Genomic DNA, 24,709 nt, shown 5'->3' on the forward strand with positions numbered 1-24,709 from the left:
TTCCCGACTCGCCTGAAGCAGCTCCCTATTTTGTGGAATACTGCACTGAACTTAGTCTTTCCTATGAGACTTGTACCTTCAGGAACTCAATCCAGATAATCTTTCAGAACAAAAGCAAAATATGCTCTATATTTGAGATGTAAATGACTATAAATCGGTAGTATAATAATTTACATCAACCCTGATAAAATCAAACAGTAGATGCGAATATTTCTACAAATTTTGACAAGTCCCCATTTGCCAGATTTCTGGTAAAGCGGCTTTTTTCCTAAGCAAAATGTCTTGTAGAAGTTAATAATAAATATTTATAAACAATCTAACATACTTACAATACTTGCTTTAGTATTATTAATTGTATCGCAAAGTAGAATAGGTACAATTATTCCCATTTTACGTACACGGAAGGCAAACTTCAGCCAGATTCAGCCCTCAGCCTCTCAGCCTGAAGTCACGAAGGAGATCACTGCCAAAGCCCCAAATCCCAGGTCTTCATCAGCCAGACTACAAGTCCCGCTTGAACTTGCATTTTACATTCAGAATGAGCACAAATGACAGGGAAAAAAAATATTTTATATGCCAGGCTAAACAATAGCCAAAAAAAAAACCCCAGATAAGGAAAAGTGCATATATTATTCAACAATACTCTAAAACAAAATAATTTTGTGTAATAAAATACTTGAAGTGGCTAACATTTCCCGGGCAAAATGAATATTAATATTAAGACCCTACGTGAGAGTTCTGAAAAGCCCTACTGCATTCAAAGCGACAAATGAAATTCTTTTTTTGTTACTGCAAAGATGACTCATTTACGGGAGGATATCAACACCACATACATGGGAAGCAGCTGTCTAATTAAATGAGTATTTGGCTATTCTTATCCATTCTCTGTAAGCCTGCTCCCGCACCCACTGGAGTCAACCCCATCTTTGCCTTGGAATTTCAACAGGATCCATCTTATCCCTCTGGTCCTCTCCCAGTCGCTGCTCCGACTCCCTCTTGCACCAAAGGACCGTCACGGACAAAAATCCAAGGAGGAAAACCCCGGGCCAGTTCTGTCCACTGGCTTCTCCACAGCCCGCAGCCGCGTCCATCAGCGGTCAGGCAGCCTCAGGCCTGCTGGGAGCAGCGAGGCCATCAACGTGTCTGTCTACCTGGGATGTTTCCAGTACACGCTTGCTTCTTTTTCTTTTTTTTTTTTTTCCCCTTGCATTACATGTGCTATTTCTAAAAGCACGTTTTAAATCAGAGAATTTGCCCCCTTTCTCTTAAGCTCCCTCCATAAGCTACAGAGCAGACAATGTAGTCACAGATTCATCACAAGGAAGAACACGCCAGTTTTGGCACAGGATGAGGAAAACCTTCAGTTTTCTAACGTGGAATATTTCATGTGGAAGAATAGGAGAAAATGCAAGAAAGCAAAGGTGTAAAAATAGTTAAAAATTGAAACTATGTTAGCCTGCCACTGAACGGTCAATTCTTAAGTATTTGGGGGGTGTTTTTTTCTTAGAATCGTAGTGAAAATGTCACAAATAGAAACCCAAAACTCCCTCTCCCTGACTCTGAAGAGAAAATGGCCACAGCTCCAATTGCGCAGGACTACGCAATTGCTTTGGAGTACGAGGACCACATTTCACCTTTCGTAATGATGAATGCTTAGTAACTTTTTCCAAATCTCTGCAAAATCAAGCTCTCACTCTACATAGTAGAAATTCTGTTCGTGTAAGGGCTAAACACCACCCTGACCTACGCGTTTGAGATGGTGCTATCGGGACAGAAGCTTGTGCACAATTTCTTAATTGCTTTTTTGAAATGACTGAGATGCTTTTCCAATATTCCTCAGCTGGACGCTTCAACAATTCCACGGCTCCTTTGAGTATTCACCTACATTAAAAAAGGACTACAGTTATTGTTTAAAAAATAATTAGAGTATTTTATATATATATTAGAATAACTCTTCTATGTGTCCACTGCAGGATGGTTTCTATAGAAACATTCTGTATGCGTGTTAAAAAAAATTATCTACAAATAGCAAAACTTTGATCCCTCTTTCTGCTTCACCACTGACCACCACCTGATGCTGCATTATTGTTGCACAGCGAAGATGCACCGATTTTTAACCCCTGCACAAATATCCTAGGTAAAGCCACAGATGCCCTAACGCAGTATTTAGGAAGTGAAGATCTTTGTTGATTCTCTGATCCTATTTCTCACTGACAATAGGGGTCTCTCACCCCAACAAAACCCTGAGGGGTTTAAATACCAGCAAGCGTCTGTGTTAATAATCTCAAGGAATTCAAAGATATAAGAGACTACGTAACAATTTAGGAAGCCGTAATACAGTTCGAAAAAGCACACACAAAAATGAACTGAAATGTGTATCACATTTAGCTCTCTGTATAAAGTACGACCGTCACAGGAGCTCACGTACAACTGGAACAAGCATCTTGCCATTGCAGGGTCTGCAGCACTCCTCGTCGCATACATGCTATTATGAAGTAACGGGAGACTCTAAGCTAAAATAGGCAGCAAACCATATTTCAGACAGCCCTTCCTGAACGGCTTAATAGAGTAATCTAAGCAAACGTAAAGGACCATTGATTTGAAGGATCTCAACTACTGGAAATTACTTTCAAAAGTAAAACCAAAGAAGAATATTTAGAATTTATGTTCAAACGGGTTAGAAGCGTGCGGGCTCCTTTGCAAGGCTGAAGCAAGCATACTCATTCTTCAAAAGGCGTCGCATTCACAGCATACGAACACCTCCAGTTCCTGCTGTTGGGAAAAACTGCCTTCGTTTTATCCCTCTGCCTTTGCAAATTTCTCTCCAATTCCACTTGTGATTTTCAAGCTCTTTCTGCTTCTCTAATTATTTTAATCATTACCTTTAGAGGCCTATTAAGTTTATACATAGTTTCAGAACACCAAAGCTCTCCTCATGCCAACAACACGGTGATTCGAACAGGACAGGGCACAGAAGAGAAGACTTATCTAAGGAACTTTTTGGTCCTCAAGGTATAGTTACTCAATGTTATTTTCCACCATAAATAATCTCTCTTTCCACCATAAATAATCTCTCTAATATAGCATCACAGAGCTATATTACCGAAATCGAACAAATGTTCACAAATTACATCTGAAAAGCACTAAGATGGTTATGTAAGAGGAGGTGAATTATCTCCCGTCTGAAATCTTCTGGAAAAAATCCTCAATCTCTTGAAATCATTAGCAAACGAGTTAAGATTATACTCTATATTGTTACAAAACCAAGTGCTCTTTTATAACCTTTAATTACAGTTCCCTACCTCTAACTTATCCCCGTCCATCTCAAACACCTTTTCCAGAAGGAGGCGGGTTCCTCTCAAGCGTTCTGTTTTTGTAACGTTAACTTTGCATATTAAAGCCGGTTTGACCAGCTACATTAAAAAAGGATCAAATACCGCTTTCTGTAATTCAGGCTTCTGGACCAATGATTCTTACTACAGCTACATAGAGACTACAAAATAACGATGGTTTATCGCTCGAAAGAAAGGAATATGTACTGCTAAACCCACCCAGATGACTTACAAAATGGCTAAACTGAGATAAACACAAAACTGATGGTAATTAGCCTTTTCTCCTACCTACGTATTCATAAGCTGAAGCAATACCTTGGTTCCGCCTAAGCTGCCCTTAGAGAATTTCCTTTCGTTCCTCCATTTTAACAAAGTCACCAAGCGCTGCAAACACGCCCGAGGGTTTTCCTCAGCGCGCTGTACCACGAGTTAAAGACAAATGCTGCAGGGACAAATCCTCAGCGTAACTCAGAGCCACAGCCCTGCAGCAGCCGCACCGGCACCTCACCTCTGCAAATACCCCGACCCTCTCTGCGCTCCTTCCGTACCTATATTTTCACCAGCCATGCCACGCGGCAGGCACGGGGAGGATAGCCGAATGCTACAACACCTGGGTGAAGGGCTAGCCTTCCTTAGCGAGCGGGGGAAAACGGCCAAGCACGTCCTTCCTCGAGCTGGGAGAACTCATGCTGCAATGCAGAGCTCCGCTACAGAGCCACCTCTGTGCACGCCTATCAATTAGTTCTGATTTCGCTTCTTCGGGAAACCTTTGCCAAGGCCTCATCATTCACCAGGCTAATACCACGCACTGCTTCGGGGAAACAGCTCTATTAAAGTACCCGTTGCTAGCGCCTGCATCTGAGGAAAGAGAAGTCAGTAAATAAATTATTACCAAAGAAGTGACTGAGTGGTTTATCTCCCTTTCAGACAATGCTGCAGGCTTTGTGGTGTCCTTCTGATAATCAAGAAAAAGAAATAAAATACGACTCGGGGCGTTTCTCGTCATCCTAAAAATAACCCTGGTGCAGTGGTCATCCGCTGAAGTTGTCATTTGCCAAACGCAATTAGGCTGAGCATCACAGACGGCGTGGGTGCGGTGGCCGCGGGTGACGGCTGGCTTCTTCACAGAGAACACAGCACCAGTATTTAGAATCTAGCACATATTTGATCTAGTTGCTATGGAGTCTCCATGCACTTCTACAGAAAAAATTTTTGCTAGACATCAGTTGCTATTGCCACTGACCAGTTAAAATAACTTCTTTTTTTTTTTTAAAATCTAATTCACTTTTTTGTCTCCAGCAAATTCAATTTTCAAAATTGATTCCATAATCATTAAAGCCTGCTCTGCACACAGCAGCTTGGCATGTCAGTTTAAGGCTCACATCAGCGTTTTACATTTTACTGAATTCCTCCTGCAAAGTCATGTCACTCTACCACGATACTTTCAAAATGTATCTCTCCATACATAATTTTTTCCATGAGCAACACAAAAAGAAATAGGCACCGTTTGGAAAACGGCTGTTTTTTGCTTTTGCTGTTACATCAAGTTTTGTTTTGTTGTTTGGTTTTTTTTTTTTAAATTTGGTGCAAGAATGTAAGTTTTATAACGAGACAGATCAACAGTCCTATTTCAATAACCTCTAAACAGAGCTAATATTAAATCTGTGGAGACCCTGTGTGGAGGCTAAAACAGAGATAACTGACATTGTTGCCTGAACTCAACTAAGGGGAATTGAGTCTACCTGGCCTGGAAATGCGGACGACAGCAACAATTCCTTTCCCCCAGGCAGCTCTGATGTCCGGTACCGCATTCATCAGCAAAAAGGCAAAGTACTTGCTGAGCACTATTCTCCATCAGCTGAAGTTCTGCTGCTTGGTAAATCCTAGTTACTGCCTCTTACTGCTACGGTAGTGACAGTAGTACCAACACGGTGCATGTGTTTTCCTTCCTCTCTCTTGCATCGGTGCCTTTAAAAAAAACAAATGAAGGAGGGGAGTAAGAAGGCTCAACGCGGTCCAGCCGCTCCCGACGGAATCACGGCCTGAGCAGCGAGGCACTAACTAGCTTTTATCTGTTGCGTTCTCAGCTTCACTGGTTTTGAGCAGTGACGTGCCTTCGTTAGACGTTCTGACACAGCATGAGCCAGAAAGAGTAAATAATTAAAAATAAGCTTAAATTATTAAACCTAAAACAGGCTAGAAAGGTTTGTAATTATGGTTCTATAGGCTGAAATCATTTTCTACCAGCCTGGGGAAATAAGAGCTACACCCAGTTCGGGTGAACACTGGTTCTCAACACTGGCTTTATTTTACATACAGAAATAAAGAGAATGCAGATCTACATTATTGGGGGAAAAAGAAATCCACATCCTTCCACAGGTCACATACAATAATAGCATCACATTAATATTTTCTAAATATGAAACGCTGCAAGTTTTTCACGACCTGATCCAACCATCTCTTTTGTAGACAATTGGTCTCAGTGGACTTTTTCAGTGAACATACAAACAAGGTAACTTTTAAAATCTAGTGGTGCTTCCCTTCCCCTTTCTCTTTCTGTTCGTTCTTACTCTCTCTTCATCAGAGAGGGAACAGAGTCCGCAATACAATCCCCACCAGCTACGGTGGAATGTTGCTGGAGGATGAGAAGCTGACCTTAAATAGAAGACTTCCCAAATGTGTACTCTGAAACCTACTTAGGCTCCGTTCCCTGAAACGGTCTCTTTTCCGAAGCTCTAAGCAGCTAATGAACATGCTATATTTTGAAGAGGTTAACATGCTAAATTCTTCATTAGCATCAACAAACAGTGGTAATTACGGACTTTTTTTTTAATTGCAGCCTCTGTTTTCAGTCACTTGTAAAAGGGCAGCTAGCAATTAATCTGTATCGATCCGTATGTGGAAGGATCCTTAGTACAGGAATGAGTGTTAACGTGGTTTTGAAGCAATCCCTGAAAAACTAATCAGCAAAATACTACATCTATTTACAATATATGGAACTTTTACAAATAATTACCAAGAGAAAACCCTTGAACAGCGCCGACGTATTAGCACCTTGTACAGTGCCAACTCTGTGAACCGTCTGAAATTCATTTAATTACATTTGTCAAATTTCAGCATTATATGCTCTAATACTGTATATAATTGTGTAACAGTGTGGAATATCTACTCCTACTTACACCTGGACAACTCCACGGACTGGTGAGGAAAAAAAAATGTTGATTTTAGCTGTCTAAGGCTAAAAGATTACTAACAGGTTGCTAACAGGAACGTTCATCAAGACGTAGTTTCCTGTACTCGGAAAGCAGTTCTTGCAAACCGTGTATTTTCCCCTAAAGAAGCAGCTTCCAGTCAGGGAAGAGAGTCAGACGTTCAAACAAAACTATCCAGTGCCACAATGACTGCACAAAAGGAATTGCTTGGGATCAATGCAGAGAACAGGAATTATTTTAAAAAAAAAAAACCAAAACTTCAAGCACCACCTACATTCTCAAAAAGTAACACAGAAGATATTTTGTGAGCATAGAGAGTCAAGTCAATAAAGTATAGAAATCTATTCTACTATCCGTAGTATTTTGCTAAAATTCTGAGAAAGAAAAAAATATTAAGTTTGGAGAAAGTTGATGAACAAGCTCACAAAAAAGCAAAAATTTTCTTAAAAATTAAAAGTAGCTGCAGGAACTTACACACCATTTTGTTAGGACAAGAAGAGATCCTACGGGGAGCAAAGGTTTTTCATCACACCTGGAAAATGCTACAGGGCCGATGCTGTTGACCTACAACTGACAACCCTCTCTGACATCAGGGGATCTTTTTTTAAATAAAGACAAGTTCAGGCCTCTACTTTGGAACATATTCTATATCCTGACTGGAAATGAGTATGGAAAAATATATCAGGGGGGAAGTTTTCGGTTACACTGGTCAACAAAACCCTTAATTACTGATAGCAGATCTATGCTTTTTTTAGCCCTATTCTTCACAATATCTTTAGCATGACTCTGTATGACTAATGAAGATCACTTCCTAAATTTGTATTTTCTAATTTGAATGTGAGCAGGGACTTGAAGGGATGACTGCCAGTCACCTCACTAACCTCCAATTTACACAATAACTCACTTGTAAGGCGTTAGCACTAAAGCAGTTTTAAAACTGGTTTAAAGTCATCATACAGGAGTTAAATACCAGACAGCATCCCAAATTGATGAACTGAATGCTTCTTTCCATCTTCACTACGTAGACTAAACAGGAAGAAATTCAAATAGACACTTGACCAAGAAATACATATTTATAAAAACCCATCTGTTTAAATTCTAAAGCAACACTAATGGGTGTGTTTGCAAAGAAAAGGCTGAAAAAAAACAACTTTTGTCACAGGGCAGGTGCAGCCCATGATGCTTCCCGCACTCCCGATCCTCAGCAACGTGCTCCAGTTGGGCCACGAGTCCTTGCTGGAGAGGGCACCATCTCGGGGACAGGGCTGCTGCCCGAATGGCAACGCGCCTGCTATACTGCTTACGGACATCCTCGCTGTTTCCACCCTCTGGATGCGCTATATGTTGGCAAATATAGACGCCAGGGCATGGCTCCAAATCTCGCCATTAAAGTATGATCTCTCAATGCTCATATGCCACTATTACTTCAGGTGCCAAACTTTCCCCAGGAGCTCAATGGAAAAGCCTGAGGGACTAAATTACAGAAGCCAGATTCCTAAAAGCTTGACATTTCACCGTTTAACATCTGACATCTACATTACTTTTTTAGCTCTTGACCTCCATTTGTAAAATTTCCCTTAAACCACTTTTTTTTTTAATTGCTTAACACAAAACTGCCCTACATAACGTAATAATTTTCCAGCGGTGCAGAAAATGTCACCAATGTAAAGGACGTATTTTATGAGAAGGGAAACAAAACCAAACAAAAAGCCATATAAGTTTACCAGGGATGATTTCCTTCAATGTGTAAATGCCCTCTCAATTTTTTTAATCGCTCACAGTCCCTGATAAGTAGGATCCACACTTGTTAAATTTGTAGAGACCAGGATAGGTGGAGTCACCGTAGGCAGGTGCTGCCATTTCTCCTCTCTCTTCGTTGCTCTTTTTAAAGTTCAGCAAAAGTTCTTTTTGCTGAAATAGATGGAGGGAGAGACGAAAACTCAGGCATTTTGGACACTTTCATGACTTTACGGAAACAATCACATTATGAGTCAATCCAGCCATAAAATCCAAAGTGTACACCGTTAAATTGGATTGCATCAAGCAAGCTTTACAATGCAAAAGGATAGATTGAGCACGCCAGGAACACATTTTCCTCCTCCTGTGTACAGTATCTAACACAATGGAGCTGTGAGCCCGATGGTTTATCTCCATCGAGGGAAGGAAGGTGGGAGAAAAAAGCGAAGAGATATATACACTTATTCGTATCGCTCCGTCTTCTCGTGGCTAGACGAGAAGTGTAGCCCCAGCTGCCAGCAAGGAGCGGTGCAGAAGCTGCCAACCGAGCAGCAGCTCTGAAGGCCCCAGTAAGTCAGGTGTCCCCCCCCCAAGTACGCCTCCTGCCCCATCTTCTTGTGAGGGAAATAACAGGGAAAACGATTACAAACTTTGGGAACGGATAATAACATAGCTCCGTTTCCCTCATTCACCCCAGGCCTCCTTGCACAACTAGCAGGGAGTGGGAGCCCACAACCCTGCCCGTCGTGCCAATTAGCCGGGGGGGACAAGTCCCGGTGGACCAGTGGCTGTATGAGCCCTAGACCCAAGCCCAAGCATGCTTCTCTTCACTAAATACGCAAGAAGCAAGTATCTTTACTGCAAGATACCTATCTACTAACCTACCCCACAATCCTGCCTATTGAGACGGTATTTTCTCCAGTATTCCAGGTATGGATTAATTCAATTTAAAGCTGTGAAAAGGCATATTTACCCAAGATACCAAAACCAGACTTAGGTAAATGATCTGTGTTTTGAAATACTGTCTACATGTGATTTATTAAGACCAAATAAATCTTGTCCTTCAAAAATTATCACGGAAATTAAATTTAAAAGCCACATATAAATCATGGTATGGTTAGACAACAAACCAATATAAAGGAGAGCAAATTTAAGCTCGTAGTGGAGATTGCTCCTTTCCCATCAGAAGGAAGGGAACTGGAGATCACCAGTCTTTACTACAACCCCTGGCTTGCTTTATTTCAGAATTTTGGGTATTAGTTCCCAGTTTAATTACGGCAAGCAGCGCAAAAGTCTCAAAGAGCAGAGAAATAAGGATGCTTGGCTCTACGGTAACATTCTGCATCTGCAGAAAGGTGAACAGAGCTTCATCAGCCATCGTTTCAGAGCCCCACTTGGTTTTCCTCATTTAGATTAAACCCACCGTCAACTCAGCAGCTAACTCGCCTGAGAAAGATGGACTGAAGAAGACATGCATGTTAAACGCAGGGAGAGCGCCGGCACAGCCGAGTATTTGCAAGCTTCAGCAGTGTCGCAGTCCCGCGCATGTCACCCCTCGGACAGGACACCTGGAAACTGAAGCAGCAAATGCCAATCTATCACGAAACGCAACGTCATCAAAAGGAGCTCCATTTTACGAGGAGGCAAACAGTGGGGTGTTATTTTCATACCATGAAATATCTACATAATGAAAACAGAAGTTTGAGATACAGAAGGTAAATGCTCGAAGGGCATCAGGAATAGGCACCACCTACGCAAAGACAGTTAGGGAACACCAAAAAGGTTTTGTTTCTTTCGTGGCTGAAGAGGCATTTGAAACATCTAGAAATTCTAGTGAATCACAAAGACGTTTGCCAAGGCAACGAACAGAACATTGAACAGAAAAGGCATATTCAGTGCTAAAGAAAAAACAGGAGGTTAAAGCTGCAATAAACCGTGGAAGCTTGAAGTATAGAGAGGTTAAACAGTGAGAGACTCCCCCTTTCTCCCCCTTAGCCCAATACACGCTCTATACCGACCCTGCGGCGTGTTGACACTACCAGATACCGTTTGGCATCCCCGAACCAAAGCAGGAGTGACCAAGAGTGAAGAACTATACCTCCACAAGACGTCCTCCTTGGGATACCTTTTTCTCCTTAACTCCTCCACGCCCTCCCTTCCCCGCTGAAGCTTTGGCCCTTTCCAAAGGGATGAACTTTGCGGCTGCCAGCCCCAGCGCAGAGCCCACGTACCAGATGACAAACACCCGCTTCCCCTGCCGAAGGTACGCTTGAATTTCAAATGGGCTTTTCCACCCCGTTCCGAGACAAACGAGACACCGTTTTCTACGTGAATTTTGTAACGTGAGATTTCTGTCTGACATTCAGTTTGTGAAAAAGGAGATGGCAAGGTGAAAAAAGGTCTGTCGAAGGAAAAGAAAGAAAACTCAGTCCCTGTCTTCCGCAGCTACACCGTGGAAGCCATGTACTGAACGTGACTCTTCACCATACACACCTGAGTTCTGCTGACAGCAGCAGCTCTTTATTTCTCCCTCCATCCTTGTCCTTCTGCAGATATTGCCTAGCAGCAGCTCTGTGTGAGCTCTGACAGTGCTTAGGGTGTCAAGTGAAGGACAAAATTCACGGAGATGCAATTGTTTCCCAATCTCTTTTGACGAGCAATGGTGAATATTCCAGATACCGCGGGACATTTTGTGCTAAAGGATGCTGAAGGATGCTGAACTCGTGAGGCTGGCCTTTAAAAAAAGGTATAAAAGTTTTAAAAACTTTTTAAAAACTGTGTATTTAAATACTAAATAAATACCCGCTTACTGCTAGTAGAGCCCAGAGGTCAAACTCTGTCCTCTTCACCGATGGTAAAAGGGTAACAGGCATCAGCTTACCATATTTGTAGGTTCAAAAATCAGTTTTATTTGGCAGCAAAAGCAATTTTTGATAACAGCTTTTATTTTTTGTGGGTTTTCTAAAATCTTTTACACACTTGTCACACGCGAAAACAGGAAGCTCTGTCTGCTTTGCAGTCTTTTAGACGCAAGCGCGTGTCACATACTGCCAGGGGCTGGGCAGCTGGATTCCAGGGCTGTAATTCTAGCTCTGCTGCTGACTCAGTGAGTGACCGTCACGTAATCACACCGTTTCCCTCTCCTCACTCTGCAGAAGACGAGCCATCTTCAGCTACCTCAAAAGACACCGAGAGGCAAGTGGAGCTGGGCCCTACATACCCTGAATTCAGCTATAACGGAGTTAGTCATGCCTAAATTTCAGTAAAACGTACATATTTTAAACTGCTCGTTCTCCGCTGTTAGTACCTGGCTTTTAGTGCTCTTTGGGTGTCCATGCAACATTTCAGACCGTTGGGGTTTTTTTGTTTACATACATGTATTTGCATCAGTATGTGTGTGTCGACATTGCAGGAAAAGATTGCATGCCTAAAAGTGAAAATTTCCCGTTTGAGTGCAAAATGAGCAGAGCTGACTCTTGTCAACTGGTTTTAAAAATCACTCAAGTCAGGCTCAGAAAGAATGCAGGAGAGGGTCTGGAAATTTGTCTTCAGCCTGCAAACACCTTTTCCCAATTTTTGGCTGTGGGATAATTCTGTTAATCTTTGAAGAACTGCAAATGTCACAGGACTGCAAAGACATCATCTGAGCAAGAACGCTGCCGATGCTGGCCCTTTTCCCAGCTCTGCTAATGGCCAGGGAGTTGTTGTTGTCCAGAGCTATGTCAAGTAGCAGACACGATGATATTTAAGAAGGTTCTGGTCCTACCCGAGAAGCACAGAAGCTACAGCCATGGTTTGGCGTGCTGCTATCAAGACCGACGATGATCGCGCTGCAAAACATCATCGAGCAAAACACTCAAGAGAAGAGGCAAAGCCACAAAGATCCCACACCCTGCACCATCCCTGGAAGCTAGAATAAGCACGGGACTAATAGATGCCCAACGTGCTGGCAGAGTGGAAGAGCTCAAGTCACGGCCCTCCGTTATCCTCTTTTGCATAATCAGGATGTTCCAGGGTCAGAGGAGAAGTTTCCATCCCAAGGCCAAATCAGCCCTTCATGCAGACAGCATGTATCGGTATATGGCATATATCCCAACGAGGTTTTGAAAGACAGTTCACAAGACCTTAAAGGAACATATTCTCCCCCTCGCTATCGTTCCTACAAACAAAATGGATCTCTGGTGTACTGAAAATCCGGTCACTGCAACGCAATAGCTTTTAAATAAATCACAAAGTTGGGACCATATTCCTCATATGTAGAAAGAGCCTAAGCGCCGGGAGCAATCAACCACTATTCATTTACGTTCTGTCTCTCGTGGGCCTGCACATACAATTTGTTCACAGCCTCCATTTTCCAAGGAAGTCAACAAAACCTGAGAGGGCTCTGCACCTACTAGGAGAGAGTCACATTTCGCAGTAGAACAATTTCTTTTTCTTCAGCAATTTAAGTGACATATATATAAATATATCCATCTCACAGATACACGTATCTCACTTAAGTCGACGAATAAATACAAATATCATATATAACGCATATCCTATATTTCGTGTACATTGTGTATATGAGTGTGTACACATATCCACATCTCTAATCTGCTCTGTATGCATTCTGCACGGTACGAGCATGTATACATACAAACATAAACCACCTCCCACTTGTGTGGCTGTCTGTCTCGTGCAGAAGGAGCAAGAGGGGAGATGCCCACCCCAACCCGCACCCCGCCATCCGAAGGCAAGTTTAGGGTGCAGCCAAGCACTTGTTTACGTAACAGCAAGGCACAGCCGCAGTACAAGGGAGACGGGTGCGAGGGCCATTGCTGAATATTAAAAAGGAAGAAAAGCAAGCAAGGTTAAGGTATTCTCCGCATTTTCTAAGCAGAGACCACTAGTGTTTCCTAGATCTGAAAATCTGGTTAGCAGTCTGCATCACCATGCAGTATTGCTAACACGAATGCGGCCTGAGCCCGTCTGCTTGCAGTCAGGGGTACGCAGCGCTCTGGGAAAGAGAGAGCAGAAGGGGCAGTATTAATTCTATCCAGCTTTAATTAAAGTGGTAGAATAGGCGCTTGAATCAAACACATGGACGAAATAGGGTATGTGAAAATCAGGAAAACCAACACGCACTGTGATGATATAACTGAGATGGGTGCTGGGCAAACATGAAACAGGACCCTCCAGCAAGGACATCCATGCATTAAATAAATTAAAAAAAGGCTATTCTGCAGAGAATTTCGCAATCAAAAACGTAATCACAAAAACTACCTTATGCTGCAGTGTCCCATTTAGGGGATTAGGTTAGTAATCACAATCTGCCCCAAGCAGCTCTGCCCCACCGTCCACGCACTGCATACATTAGAAATGACATTCTTGTTTTGATAAAGAGAATTCTAATGCAACTTCGTGAACTCTGCAAAGCGAGCCTTTTAAAGGTCAGGGAGAGCTTATCCAAAGGTCCCAAAGGTATCAAACAGCCTCGGTAATTTTATTTAAGTCATGCAAGTTCAGAATATGGAAATCCATAAGGTTGAATGTAAAAGGAATTCAGAATTTCTCAGGTACGCCAAGGGAGCAGATGGTTTCTGAATCCTAGAGATTTGCCAAAAGGATCCGTAAATTCAAATGTTACATTGCGGGATTCTGCTCTTTTTCTTTTTACAGAGAGATCTGTGTTTACATGCAATGTAGCAGAAAAGAAAAAAAAGGACAGATAATGTCTCTTGATATTATTCCTTCCAGAAGAAATTTATAAAGAATGGATCAAAACATGGTGTCAGTGAATGAGTTAATGCACACCACAATCCAGCGATTCCTGACATAGGAGAAAAGAAATGGCAATGAGGAGGCATTAACACAGACACTCCCAACATAATATAGTCCTAAAGCTAACCTTAACAGAAGCTTCAGGTTTTTTACTATTTTCTCCACTGTTGTATATTATTTGTGTCCTTGGAAACTATAGAGTGATCTGGCAATTAAATCATCTCTATTCGTTTTCTTCTTCTTCTCCCCCTCCCCCCCCCAAGGCAATCGGAGATGTCATTCCTCATTTCTAACACAGAAAGAAAACAATAGTTAATTATAAATTAGGAGAAACCTCCCCAAAATCTGAAACATCTAAGCAGATATGCTTTAGCAGAATCAAAGATTGCCACCAGCAACAGACGGGGAAAAAACCCAACAGAGATCCCAGACTTGTGTTTCAGGCCCTAGCTAGAAAAATACACCTGCAGTGTGCAGTGTCAGTACCCCCAGTCACGGCTGCCGGCCCGGATCAGTTGCTGATACCTGACTGCAGAACGGCTCGGCGGATACGCCTAGCACCGCGAGACAGGTCTGACATGCAGCATCCAGCCTTGCCGGGGATGCGGGAGCTGGAACTAAAAAATGGGAAATGGGGAGGGAAAAAAAAAAACCCACGCTGTCGTGAAATACAGAAATGCACCTTCACGCTGCAAAGCGCCGACACAGCCGCCTCCCTCCCTGACAACTTCTTTGGATCAGCTGGGGGCTCGGAACGCCTGGCTCCGGAACGCCAATATGCATCTCCAGCCCTTTTGGGGCTGAAGGGAAGGCGGCAAATCCTGGTGTGCCAAGGGCCATCTTTATTTGCCTGTTCCCTGCCTGGCCGTGCACAGCATGGCTGGCAGCACTGGAATCTCACTGCAGCCGGGTGAAGTCCACAGTGGGGCTCGGAGGGGACGGGAAGGGATGCAAATGGGAAATACGATGTGAAAAGTTAGGAAAATGAAGGGGAGAGCATTACACATGGCAATGAGCGCCTGCAAAGTGCTGCACAGAGCGAGGAAGGGTAGGGGAGGAAAGGGAGAAGGGGCTGGTTTTCCCCTCATACCTTGCGTTTCCGATCTGCCCTAGAGATTTTCCGCTGCCTTTTCCTTTCCTTCTCAAGGTTTCTCTCCCTCTCTTCGAGTTCAGACTCTCGAACTTTTTTAATGGAAGCAGCTGCATGAGCCATTTTGGAGAGGAAAACACCAGCGCCAAGGAAGCCGTTTCCACCACACGCGGATAGCCAGGTGATTTATTTTTTCCGCAAGGACGCTGGCTGCAAGCCAGAACTTCACGGTGTAATCCACTCTTCCTCCTCCGGCACCCCAGAAAAGGTCACAGCTCTGCTCCAGCCTCTGCAGCACCCATAACTCAGAGGCGCGAGAGCTACGTCCACGCACGCAATGGGCGAAAAGTGCTCGCAGCCACGCGCACCCCCCCAGAGAGCAGCCGGCAAATATCTGCTAGCAGGCTGCAACCGCTTCGGCTCGCTGCGACTGCAAGGGCAGACGAGCTTCAGACTGAGCTGGGTAGGGGGGCGGGGAGGGGGAAAAATTAAAAAAAAAAATCAGCCTTTAAACACACATCACCAAATCGGAAAGGTCTTTTGGGATTCCTCCAGATAGGCTGCGTCTTCTGAGCGGGAGGAAGGCTCCACTTCAGCATCGCCACCGGGTGGGGGATGGGGCCGCTCCCTTCAGCTTCTCACGTCGCCTTTATGCGGGGTGAGAAGAAAATGGTGCAGTCTGACTTACTGACATGCTGCTGCTGCTGTGACCGTCTCTGCTGGCGCCCAGCGTACGCTTTTCTCCTCTCCTCCTCCTCCTCACGATCTTCCCTTATTGCTGAGTCGGTCGATAGGAAACCGGGAGCAAAAACTGCCGGGCTCGGAGAGACCAGCCTGAGGCTGCTCACCTGCAGGCAGCCTGGAGAGCCGCCTGGAAACGGCTTGCAATATTCAAGCCCTCATTGTGCCTTTATGCAGCCACGTGAGGCTGCATCAGGAGAGCTGCATTAAGCAGCGAACCAAAGGCGGCGAGGAGGGGGACGCTGCTCGGGGAAGCACGCAGCCTAATCTGGGCTCAGCCTGCCCCGCTCAGCTCAACTCCGCGGAGGTAAAAATAATACCACCGAGGGTGCTGTTCATTATCATTCCACGCCAAAAGCTGCTTTCAGACGCTTCCTAAGACAACTTATGAAGCCCTGCATTGAAGATGGAGAATGCTTATAGCTGTGGACCAACAGAGACCAAGAGAGACAGAGATAACTGTTAATTAGTCTTCCCCTTCTCCTCCCTCCCCCCCAAATATAATTTGCGTTTGGGACATTAATTTATAGCGTTAATATCGGAGACAGACGGGTCTGTCATTCCCTCATTGCTTATCCCCCTGTTAAAACCAGCATATCAAAGCTCTACTCCCGCCTCCCTGGGTAACTGTTACCGCTATTAGCGCCAAGCATTTATTCATCAAAATAGGACGCGCGTAGATAAAAAGAGCCTTTGCATTAAGTCCCTGGCAGACAGCTGATCGCGTTTCAACTCCAACGCCCCTGATCCGGCCTCTTCCAGGCAGGTCCTGAGGCAGAGGAGGACTGCGATGCTCCGACGCAGCGGAGATGCTCGCGTCCCTGGCTTAGCCACCCCAGAGAAGCTAGGGATATGGGAGCTCACCCAAAAAATCACCAAATCCAAGAAACGATTCCCTTAGCCAGGTTTCCCTCTGCAGTATATTCCTTGACTTCAGGCTGGATTTGACGGAATGGCCACTAAACCCGAGCACCACGGATTTCGCTATAACACAGCAGCCCCAAATCAGTACCAGGTGTCCTGTGAGCTCTTCACGGGACCACAGCTCATAGGCCAGGCCTAAGCCCGACCCCACGTTATTTTTGTGCCCACAGAACTTGCTTCTTTTCCATTCACATAGACCAGGACCATTTATTATTACCATGGAACTAATCATTATTGATGGCTTGTGTTTTCACAACTTTGAGAATTCCACAAATTTCAAAGGCCAAATTTCCACAAAGTACTTGTATATAGAAACGACGAAGCACTATAAAGGCATCTTTAAAACAGGCATCTATTTTGTGCCTGAGCCAGCGATCTGTGCGTTCAATCAAAAATGTATTTCTCTAGTGGAAGAAGACAGCAGAAGAAGCAGGGTGCAGAGTGCCAGCCAACCTTTTTTCCGGCTCCTCTCTACATACAGGCTGATTTTCTCACAGTCGTTCCCATTTGTGGGAGACTAGGCTACACAAAACTAACGGCTAAAACACCAGCAGTAGCTGCAGCAACAGCCACAGCAAAGTGAGACAGGTGGAGGCAGCCAAAGGGATAAAATAAAGGAGAAAATTGGATTCTTTAATAGGACTGTGGCTTGCTTTGCCTCCTTAACATCGTATGAACCTCACCAGGTAGCATCACCTGTAAGCCAGGAATGAACCTCTGGTAATCCCGAACTCTACCTTCCTGGTCCAGTGGGAAAGCATTCATCTTCCCAACCTTTCTGTGGGAGCTGAAGCAGAAAATTTGAAAATAAGATGAAATCACAGGCCACCACACTTAAAAATCCTGGTCTTACGATTTCCCTAAATCAAGGTTCGAGGTTTCCTGATCTGTAGTGCACACAATAGGGTTTGATACACAGGAGGGTTTATAGGAGTCATGATTATTAAACCATTTGTCATCTTTTGATGATTGATATGGTGCAGGCTCATCAGCTCAGTCGCAAATAACTATTCTTTCAGAAAACTCACTTAAAAGTTAATAAAGGACTTGATGTACTTTGTAACGCATGCTACACGAGAGAAAAGAAATCAGATGCTTGAATTGAACAACTGGTGCCAGGTAAGACAAAATGAAATATCAAATATTCTTTAGAAGATCACTGGCAAAGAAGAACTTCAGATCAGTTCTATGAGTTCACCATTACGTCCCATAAACATTTTCCCCCTAACCTCAAAGAGACAAAAATATTTCACCATCTTGTGGCCAAAAAAAACCACCCTGTAACTTTCAAGATTATTTTGGAAAGAACATACCCAATCTGGGGAGAAGAACATAAAGAATGTATCACTTAATACTTGACAGAGCTAATGTCCCTGCAGGAAGGAAGTGTTCTGTTTTAAGATAGAAAGATTTTCCTAACAAAAGGAGAAAATGGCTAGTCATTGCCCTGCGTATACAGATCCTAAAAAGAAATCCTTCTGCAGACATGGGTCTGAAGGTTAAATTTTCAAGAACTGTTCAGTAAAAATGGAGACTGAGCAATTTCCCCCTAAACACAGAAAACGTATCGTGAAGCTGCTACCTAAGAAAAACAGAATACAGAGTGATGCGGCCACAAACGGTATGTAGGAGGGGAGTGGGAGAGTGGGCAGATGCACCATAACATAAAAAGAACACAGTACCAGAAAAAGGGCGGGTTTTCTCTGAAAAGCATTTCTCATCATCAGCTCCGAAGGTAGAAATACATCACTCGTGCGATTCCACAAATTCCCATTTGGGATAATAAAGCGTGTCAGACTTCCACCTGTACAGCGTCCTGGCGTGATTTGTGAACCTGCTCCGTGTGACTAACCTCACCACGAGATCCACGGATGCGTGGGTGCTTAATTAGGGTTACGGCTCCTATCTGCCTGGTTTACAAATTGATATCAATCATTAACTTCCCGACCTGATCTCCTAATTTCACAGTCTCCAGGTTTTGTTGTTTTAACCTGATCCACAATAAGCTTCTGCACTGCGGTGCTTTATTAGCCACAGCTATGATCAGCACTTGGGTTTAACCGCCAGCTTTCAGGTAGAGAGACATGATTTGCTGAGCAAATCAGCATTTTCTGCCTATAGAAACCTCCTGGCTGAAAAGCAACAGTAATTGAGTACAAGAGGAGAGGATGTAAACAAGCGATGATCCTTCCTTGAAGCCTATCCACTAACAGGGGTTCTTCTTATAAAGATGAGGTTCTCTCCACACAAATCACGTGGGCAGTGCAAAACCAAAGTTAAAACCGAGCCGAGAAATAATGCTAAAAAAGTGTGACTCAAATCTGTTCTCAGCATTTCCCAGAGTTACAAAAAAAAAAAAAAAAAGGAGGCAGTGATGGAGTGGGAAAAACCTTTCATGCCTCCAGCCCGAGGGGAGGCTGTTCTTTCCAGTCCGAAGCTGCTAGCACATTCAGGAAATAGGCTGGAAATCAAAATCGGTTTCAAACAGCTAAAAAAAGGGAAAGGGCTGTCCCAGGCAATAGTTCGGTAAGGATGAAAGCTGGGCAATTCAGCTTCTTGTCTAGCCTTGTGGAAGACCCTTCTGGACAAGGCAGGGCGCAATTCTGGAGGGGAATTAGGTGACGCGCTAACTTGTACGTGGTATGTAACAAGTACCTCTACGTGTTAGTTTGCAACCATACGACAACAACCGCCTCTGTCCTTACAAGTTGTGCAGTGATTTAAACTTCTCCTCCTTGCCGAAAGGCCGGACACGTTAGACCAGGCTTGGAGAGGCGCATGCACACCTGTTTTTCTAGGCAGAGAAACCAGAGAGCACCGACGTGCAGAATTAGCTCCCCTCCGCCCACAAGCGCGGATGTCGACCTCCCCTCTCTGTTATTTAGCCAGGTTAAATGTCAGAGGTAGGCATCCTTGTCCCTCTGGTCAGGAAACTCTTCTCTCAACAATGCCTCTTGAGGGATGAGGATGGAGATGACGGAATATTTTTGACAGGGACAAGAATATTTGGAGTGCCAGAGCAGCTTAGCAATGTACTTAATTTAAAATTATTCGGATGGATTGTGCATATTAGCATATTCAGCCATTTCAGTATCTACAGAATTACATATTCCTAGAAAAAAATGCAAACTAACCCTTGCGGAAAGTAAAAGCACAAAGCTAACTCTGGAAGTATATGCTACATGTATAAATTGCCTCCTGTCGCACTTACTGTTTAATTCACGCTCTTATTTCTCACACACAGTAGCAATTGTCCTATTTCTAAAGGTACAATAACCCTAGAAGTGAGTTAGCAATCACATATCCATACTGTAGAGGTTTCATTTTATATTTTCCAAACAGAAAAAATATTAAGGTTAAAAAAAGGCTCTACACTCTCTCATTCTCATGTAACAGAATATGTGAAGATAATGCGTTCCAGAAAGCTCTAGGCTGGAAATTAGTGTCACTGAACTGGTACTGGAAAGATGATACATAAAACTACTTTCTGGCTTTTTGCTGTACCTTGATTACATCTATTTTATTAATTGAAAAGAGGCAATACAGAACGAGAAATGAAAAAGGGCAAGTTATAGCACATATGTTAATAGACATAAATCAGACCAGTCTTAATGCCTCTCCCTTCTTTTCTGTTACACCACCCGGGTATAACTCACAGCACTGACACGTTTAGCGGTCAGCACTAAAACCATATTACAGATGACACAGTAATATCTGCAGTACCACACCCTCCCTTGCACAGCGGGTTTCTCTCTGGAAGGTGTTCAGTTCAACACTAACAAACCCCAAATGTAATTAATAAGTACACCAGAAAAAAGCCATACTGCTTAGCTACCTTCATCTTGAAAGAGTTACTGAAAGTATTCGTGTACTCTTATAAAATTAATTTTTCATATATTACGGATGAAGAAACTGAGATAGTATGGCTACATGTTTGCTCCTGAGAACAGGAGAGCAATCACTGTGGGATGAGACCAAAGTCGTCTCTCTCCAACAGCGGCCAAAGATCGGATACCTAGCAAAGGGCAGAAGAGGGCAAACACGTATGGTATTTTCAAGTACTCTCCCAGCTTCTGGTCGTTTCAGACTGATGGACATTTCAATGTATGTAGTCGTCCTCACAGGCTGTTTTCCATGAACTTCTTCAGCCTCTCGCTGAACCTTTCGGAATTTCCAGCCTCCACGACACATTAAGACAGAGTTCTGCAGCTTAACTACGCGTTCAAAGTACCATTATCACAGGCAAGTGCTTACAGAGCAGCAAAGAAGGCAAAATAAAATAATTGCCATTCTCAAATCATAAAAGTCCTTGCGGTCACCCTTTATTACCGTCCAAGCTGTGCCATGACAAAGCAGCGCTTTGCACCCACCACCAGCGTTCCGAACACCCAGGATAGGGTTTAGAAAAGCCCTTCAGAGACTGATGCCTCCCGTTTAAATAAATATCCCAAATATGAGGTAAAGACATTCCAACTGTGCCACAGTTGGCAATTCAAGAAGCGTATTTTTTTCATCAGAATCCTAAACAAACTAGAGAGAGACATTTCTGGCAAGAGCGCCCATTTTGCAGTTTTCTGATGACAGCTAAGTTGCATTAATTCTAAATATCGCTCCGCTTCTTTTAGTTTCCGTATTGATTGTAAATATTGACGTCACATTCTATTTTAACTAAGTCAAACAGGGCCTCACCCAATAGCTCACTAAGGGCAACAGCAGACATTTTATTGATTTAAATGGACTTTGCATCAGGACCACAATCATTTAATTCAACACTGCAACGTGCCTTCTCATCTTCCTTCCTGCCCTACCTGCTTTCATCTTCGGTTATTGTGTTCGGGTTTGATCTTGCGGGGGCAGAAGCTGCTATTAATGCAAAGAAGGAGCCGAGGGATCATCCTGAAGGTCTGCATTCATCCTGCCTGCTCCCCACTACCATCTAGTGCCACAGAGAACTGGTCCGACACCCCGAGGGAACGCTCCTTCTCAAATCCTGCGAGGTGGATACCTGCCGCCTCTGTGGGACCAGACGTCATCTCTCTAGCTGGCAGACAAGCAAGCTGAGACTTTAGAGCTTTTGATTTTTATGATAAAAATAAGTGGTTTAAATTTTTTTTGCTTGAAAGTGGTTTACGTTTTTTTTTTGCTTAAATGCCTTCTCATATAATGATCTGGCCTGTTCTCAGAAGGCTTTTTTCCACCTTTTTTCTGAGCATTTGCATTATAGCCAGATACTGCTGAATTCATTAGCGCTGAGAGACGGGGCATATTCCAACTCAAGGGTAATTAGCTGAGAAAAAGTCACAGAAAGCAAGTTATACGCTGAAAGGTACTCGCATATATTTCACTCGTGCCCCTGACGGACCAATGCTACCACTTGTGATTAAAAAGTCCTATTACTTGTTTTCCCAGAAACCAGGGGGGTCTTTCCATTGAGCTGTCTGAAGAGTCAAAAGGAGGGCTCTTAATTCTAACCCCACTGACTTATCTGATGTAACAGTTCATTACATTCAGAAATTATCCTGTTACAATATACTGTGGCTGAACTACAGCGTTGGACGTAGTATAACCAATTTAACAGGAACATTTGTTGATCTGGAAAAAGAATTCTGTTATCTCAAAGCTAAGTGCTTCAGGGTGATGTAAATAAAAACAACTTTACAAATGAAAACGATATGAAAATAATTATGCCTGGGCAACAAAAGCATATAACAGCAAAACTGATTTGGTTGCCACTGCGTCGGAAGCCTGTAAGACAACATGACCCAGATCTCATCCACTTTAAATCCTTCACAATTATAACCTAGATGCTGCACGTAATCAGCTCTGCTTAAGCATCCTTGCCGTTACGTGTAAAAGCGTGCCTGCAACTTTAGCGTTGGATCAAGTCGCATGGATTCACATTTGAATGGGCCCTATCTACCTTGAACTAAAAGTTTACATGTCCATAGCTATCAAAACAAAGGCTTGAATGATTGCTACTTATACAAATATTATCATATACGTATGTACATTTATGTGTATATGTAGCAGTCTGACACAAAAAATGCGCCTTCCAAAATGACCCACAAAATAAACAACTGTCTGTCAACAGTGTGTTTCAGCTTGCAAAGTATGGAAGAAGAAGAGTATGATCAAGTGATACGTCTTTATATTTGCGTCTACTATATATATGCTATCTAAAATGGCATTTTTACCACTGACATACCATCAGGACTAACAGTATGGTTAGATTTCATCTACCCACCTGTCATCAGGCTTGCAGCCGGAATGTTTAGGCCACAATAGTGGATATCAAAAATAACGTGACTACACGTAACCAATCATAAGAAAAATTCTAACTACACAACTTCTAAAATACATCAGCAATAACATGCCTTGAGTAACAACCTACAGAAGTCTGGTATACCTGCTGTAAAACCAATAATGTATTTCCTTTCTCTTTTGCTTGTTTGATGTAATAAAAACATAAAGAAGAGTTAGAGAATGCATGGCTTCATCAAATACTTATGGCAAAGAGGTGTATCATTTAAGATGTCTTTCAAGCACATTTTCCCGCTGCTTATAACAAGAGAAGACCTACCTGATACTTGTTTATAAAAATACAGGATAAAATTTTGTATCGAGGAGTCTCGAAGAGCTCTCAAAGCCTATTTTTAGATACTCCCCAAATTAACAACCATATTAAACCCTTCTTCTAAGCTAGATGGTTTTCACCTTTTCCTCACAAAAGGCAGCGGAGATTCCTTTACTTTTGGAGTCCCTCCCTCCCACCAAAGTAACTCCAGAGGTCCCAATGCCCGCCCAACCCAGCACCATGGAGAGCGCCCGCCCGCCGCCTTCCCACCCGCGGGCGTGGGAAGTAACGAGGCGTGTGGAAAAGCATCAGGAATGCAAAAACAAAAACACCCCAAAGAGTCGGGAACCGTTGGGGACGCGGTCCAGTCCCGTTTGCACGAGGGTGTTTGCGTGCCGTTAGAACTGCTGCCATTCCGGATCTGACCCGGGCACCAGAAGTCGGCGGTGGGGGTGGCGCACGGCGCTGCTCCGAGCTAACGGCTCCGAGCTTCCGCTCACCACTGAAATCCTCCGCTCGGGCGCTGCAAGGGCAGCAAAGGCCACAGAGACCACGAGGAACCTTCACGTTCCTAATGAAATATTTTCATCAGTGGCGAATGCCTGATCTTGAAAACAAGTAATAAATTTGGACTAAAATCCTAAGTCTAGAACAGCTAAAAAAGTCAAGTTTCAAAATTCAAGAAAGCCAACTCTGATTACTGCAATGATTTCTGTTGAAAACATGGAGTCAAGCTAAGCGCAAAACATTCAGCGCTGTATTTCCCACCACGAGTGCCTGGAGAAATGAATGGCGAACGATCCCCCTCTCCTGGCCACGTCATGCCAAGGCAGCGACGCGTTCACGTTTCAAGACGGTTACTTCAGCAGTACAGCAGCCCAAGCACAAAGTTTTGGGATAACGTAGATCTCGCTTTCAAAACACTAGCCTTTCTCCTTGTCCTTCCTAAAATGAACAGTGTAATATCATTTTTAATTTTTAACTGCCAGGCCCCTGTTTACAGAACCATATAATGAAAAACTCCTCACAAAAAGCACACGAGACCACTGCTATCAAACATGGTTCCAGCACCCACAGGCATTTCAAGGACTACGGAATGTAATTTTCACTTTTACATTTACTTTACTTTTTTATATTCAGAATCCAACGTACTTTTAACGGCTAGTGTTTCTGCAGCATCCAGACATTTAAGAGACCAATTCTGGCTGTAGGAAGTCTATTGCAATCGGTTTGAATGGTCTGCCAAGAAGCAGCTTGGCGTCCTGTCAAAAGGACTTTCAGATCCCCTCGGCAGCGCTGCCCTCGGGAAGCACAAACGCGGCCCTCAGGAAACTCTTGT

At 43.5% G+C, this 24,709-nt stretch overlaps 1 protein-coding gene across 4 annotated transcripts in view; it reads right to left on the reverse strand.

The window, feature by feature from the left end:
• Positions 1–24,709, reverse strand: part of ANK2 (ankyrin 2) — a 347,335-nt gene that overhangs the window by 183,820 nt on the left and 138,806 nt on the right. The window contains exon 1 of one of the 4 annotated variants that reach the window (XM_075150302.1): positions 15,132–15,298. The exons of the other annotated variants lie outside the window; for them this stretch is intronic. Coding sequence (XP_075006403.1) covers positions 15,132–15,254 — 123 coding nt within the window. The 5' untranslated portion in view covers positions 15,255–15,298. Of the gene's footprint in view, positions 1–15,131; positions 15,299–24,709 lie in introns of those variants that run through there. 4 annotated transcript variants of the gene reach the window in all.

Source organism: Calonectris borealis, chromosome 4 (assembly GCF_964195595.1).
Source record: "Calonectris borealis chromosome 4, bCalBor7.hap1.2, whole genome shotgun sequence".
In the NCBI taxonomy this organism is placed as follows: domain Eukaryota; kingdom Metazoa; phylum Chordata; class Aves; order Procellariiformes; family Procellariidae; genus Calonectris; species Calonectris borealis.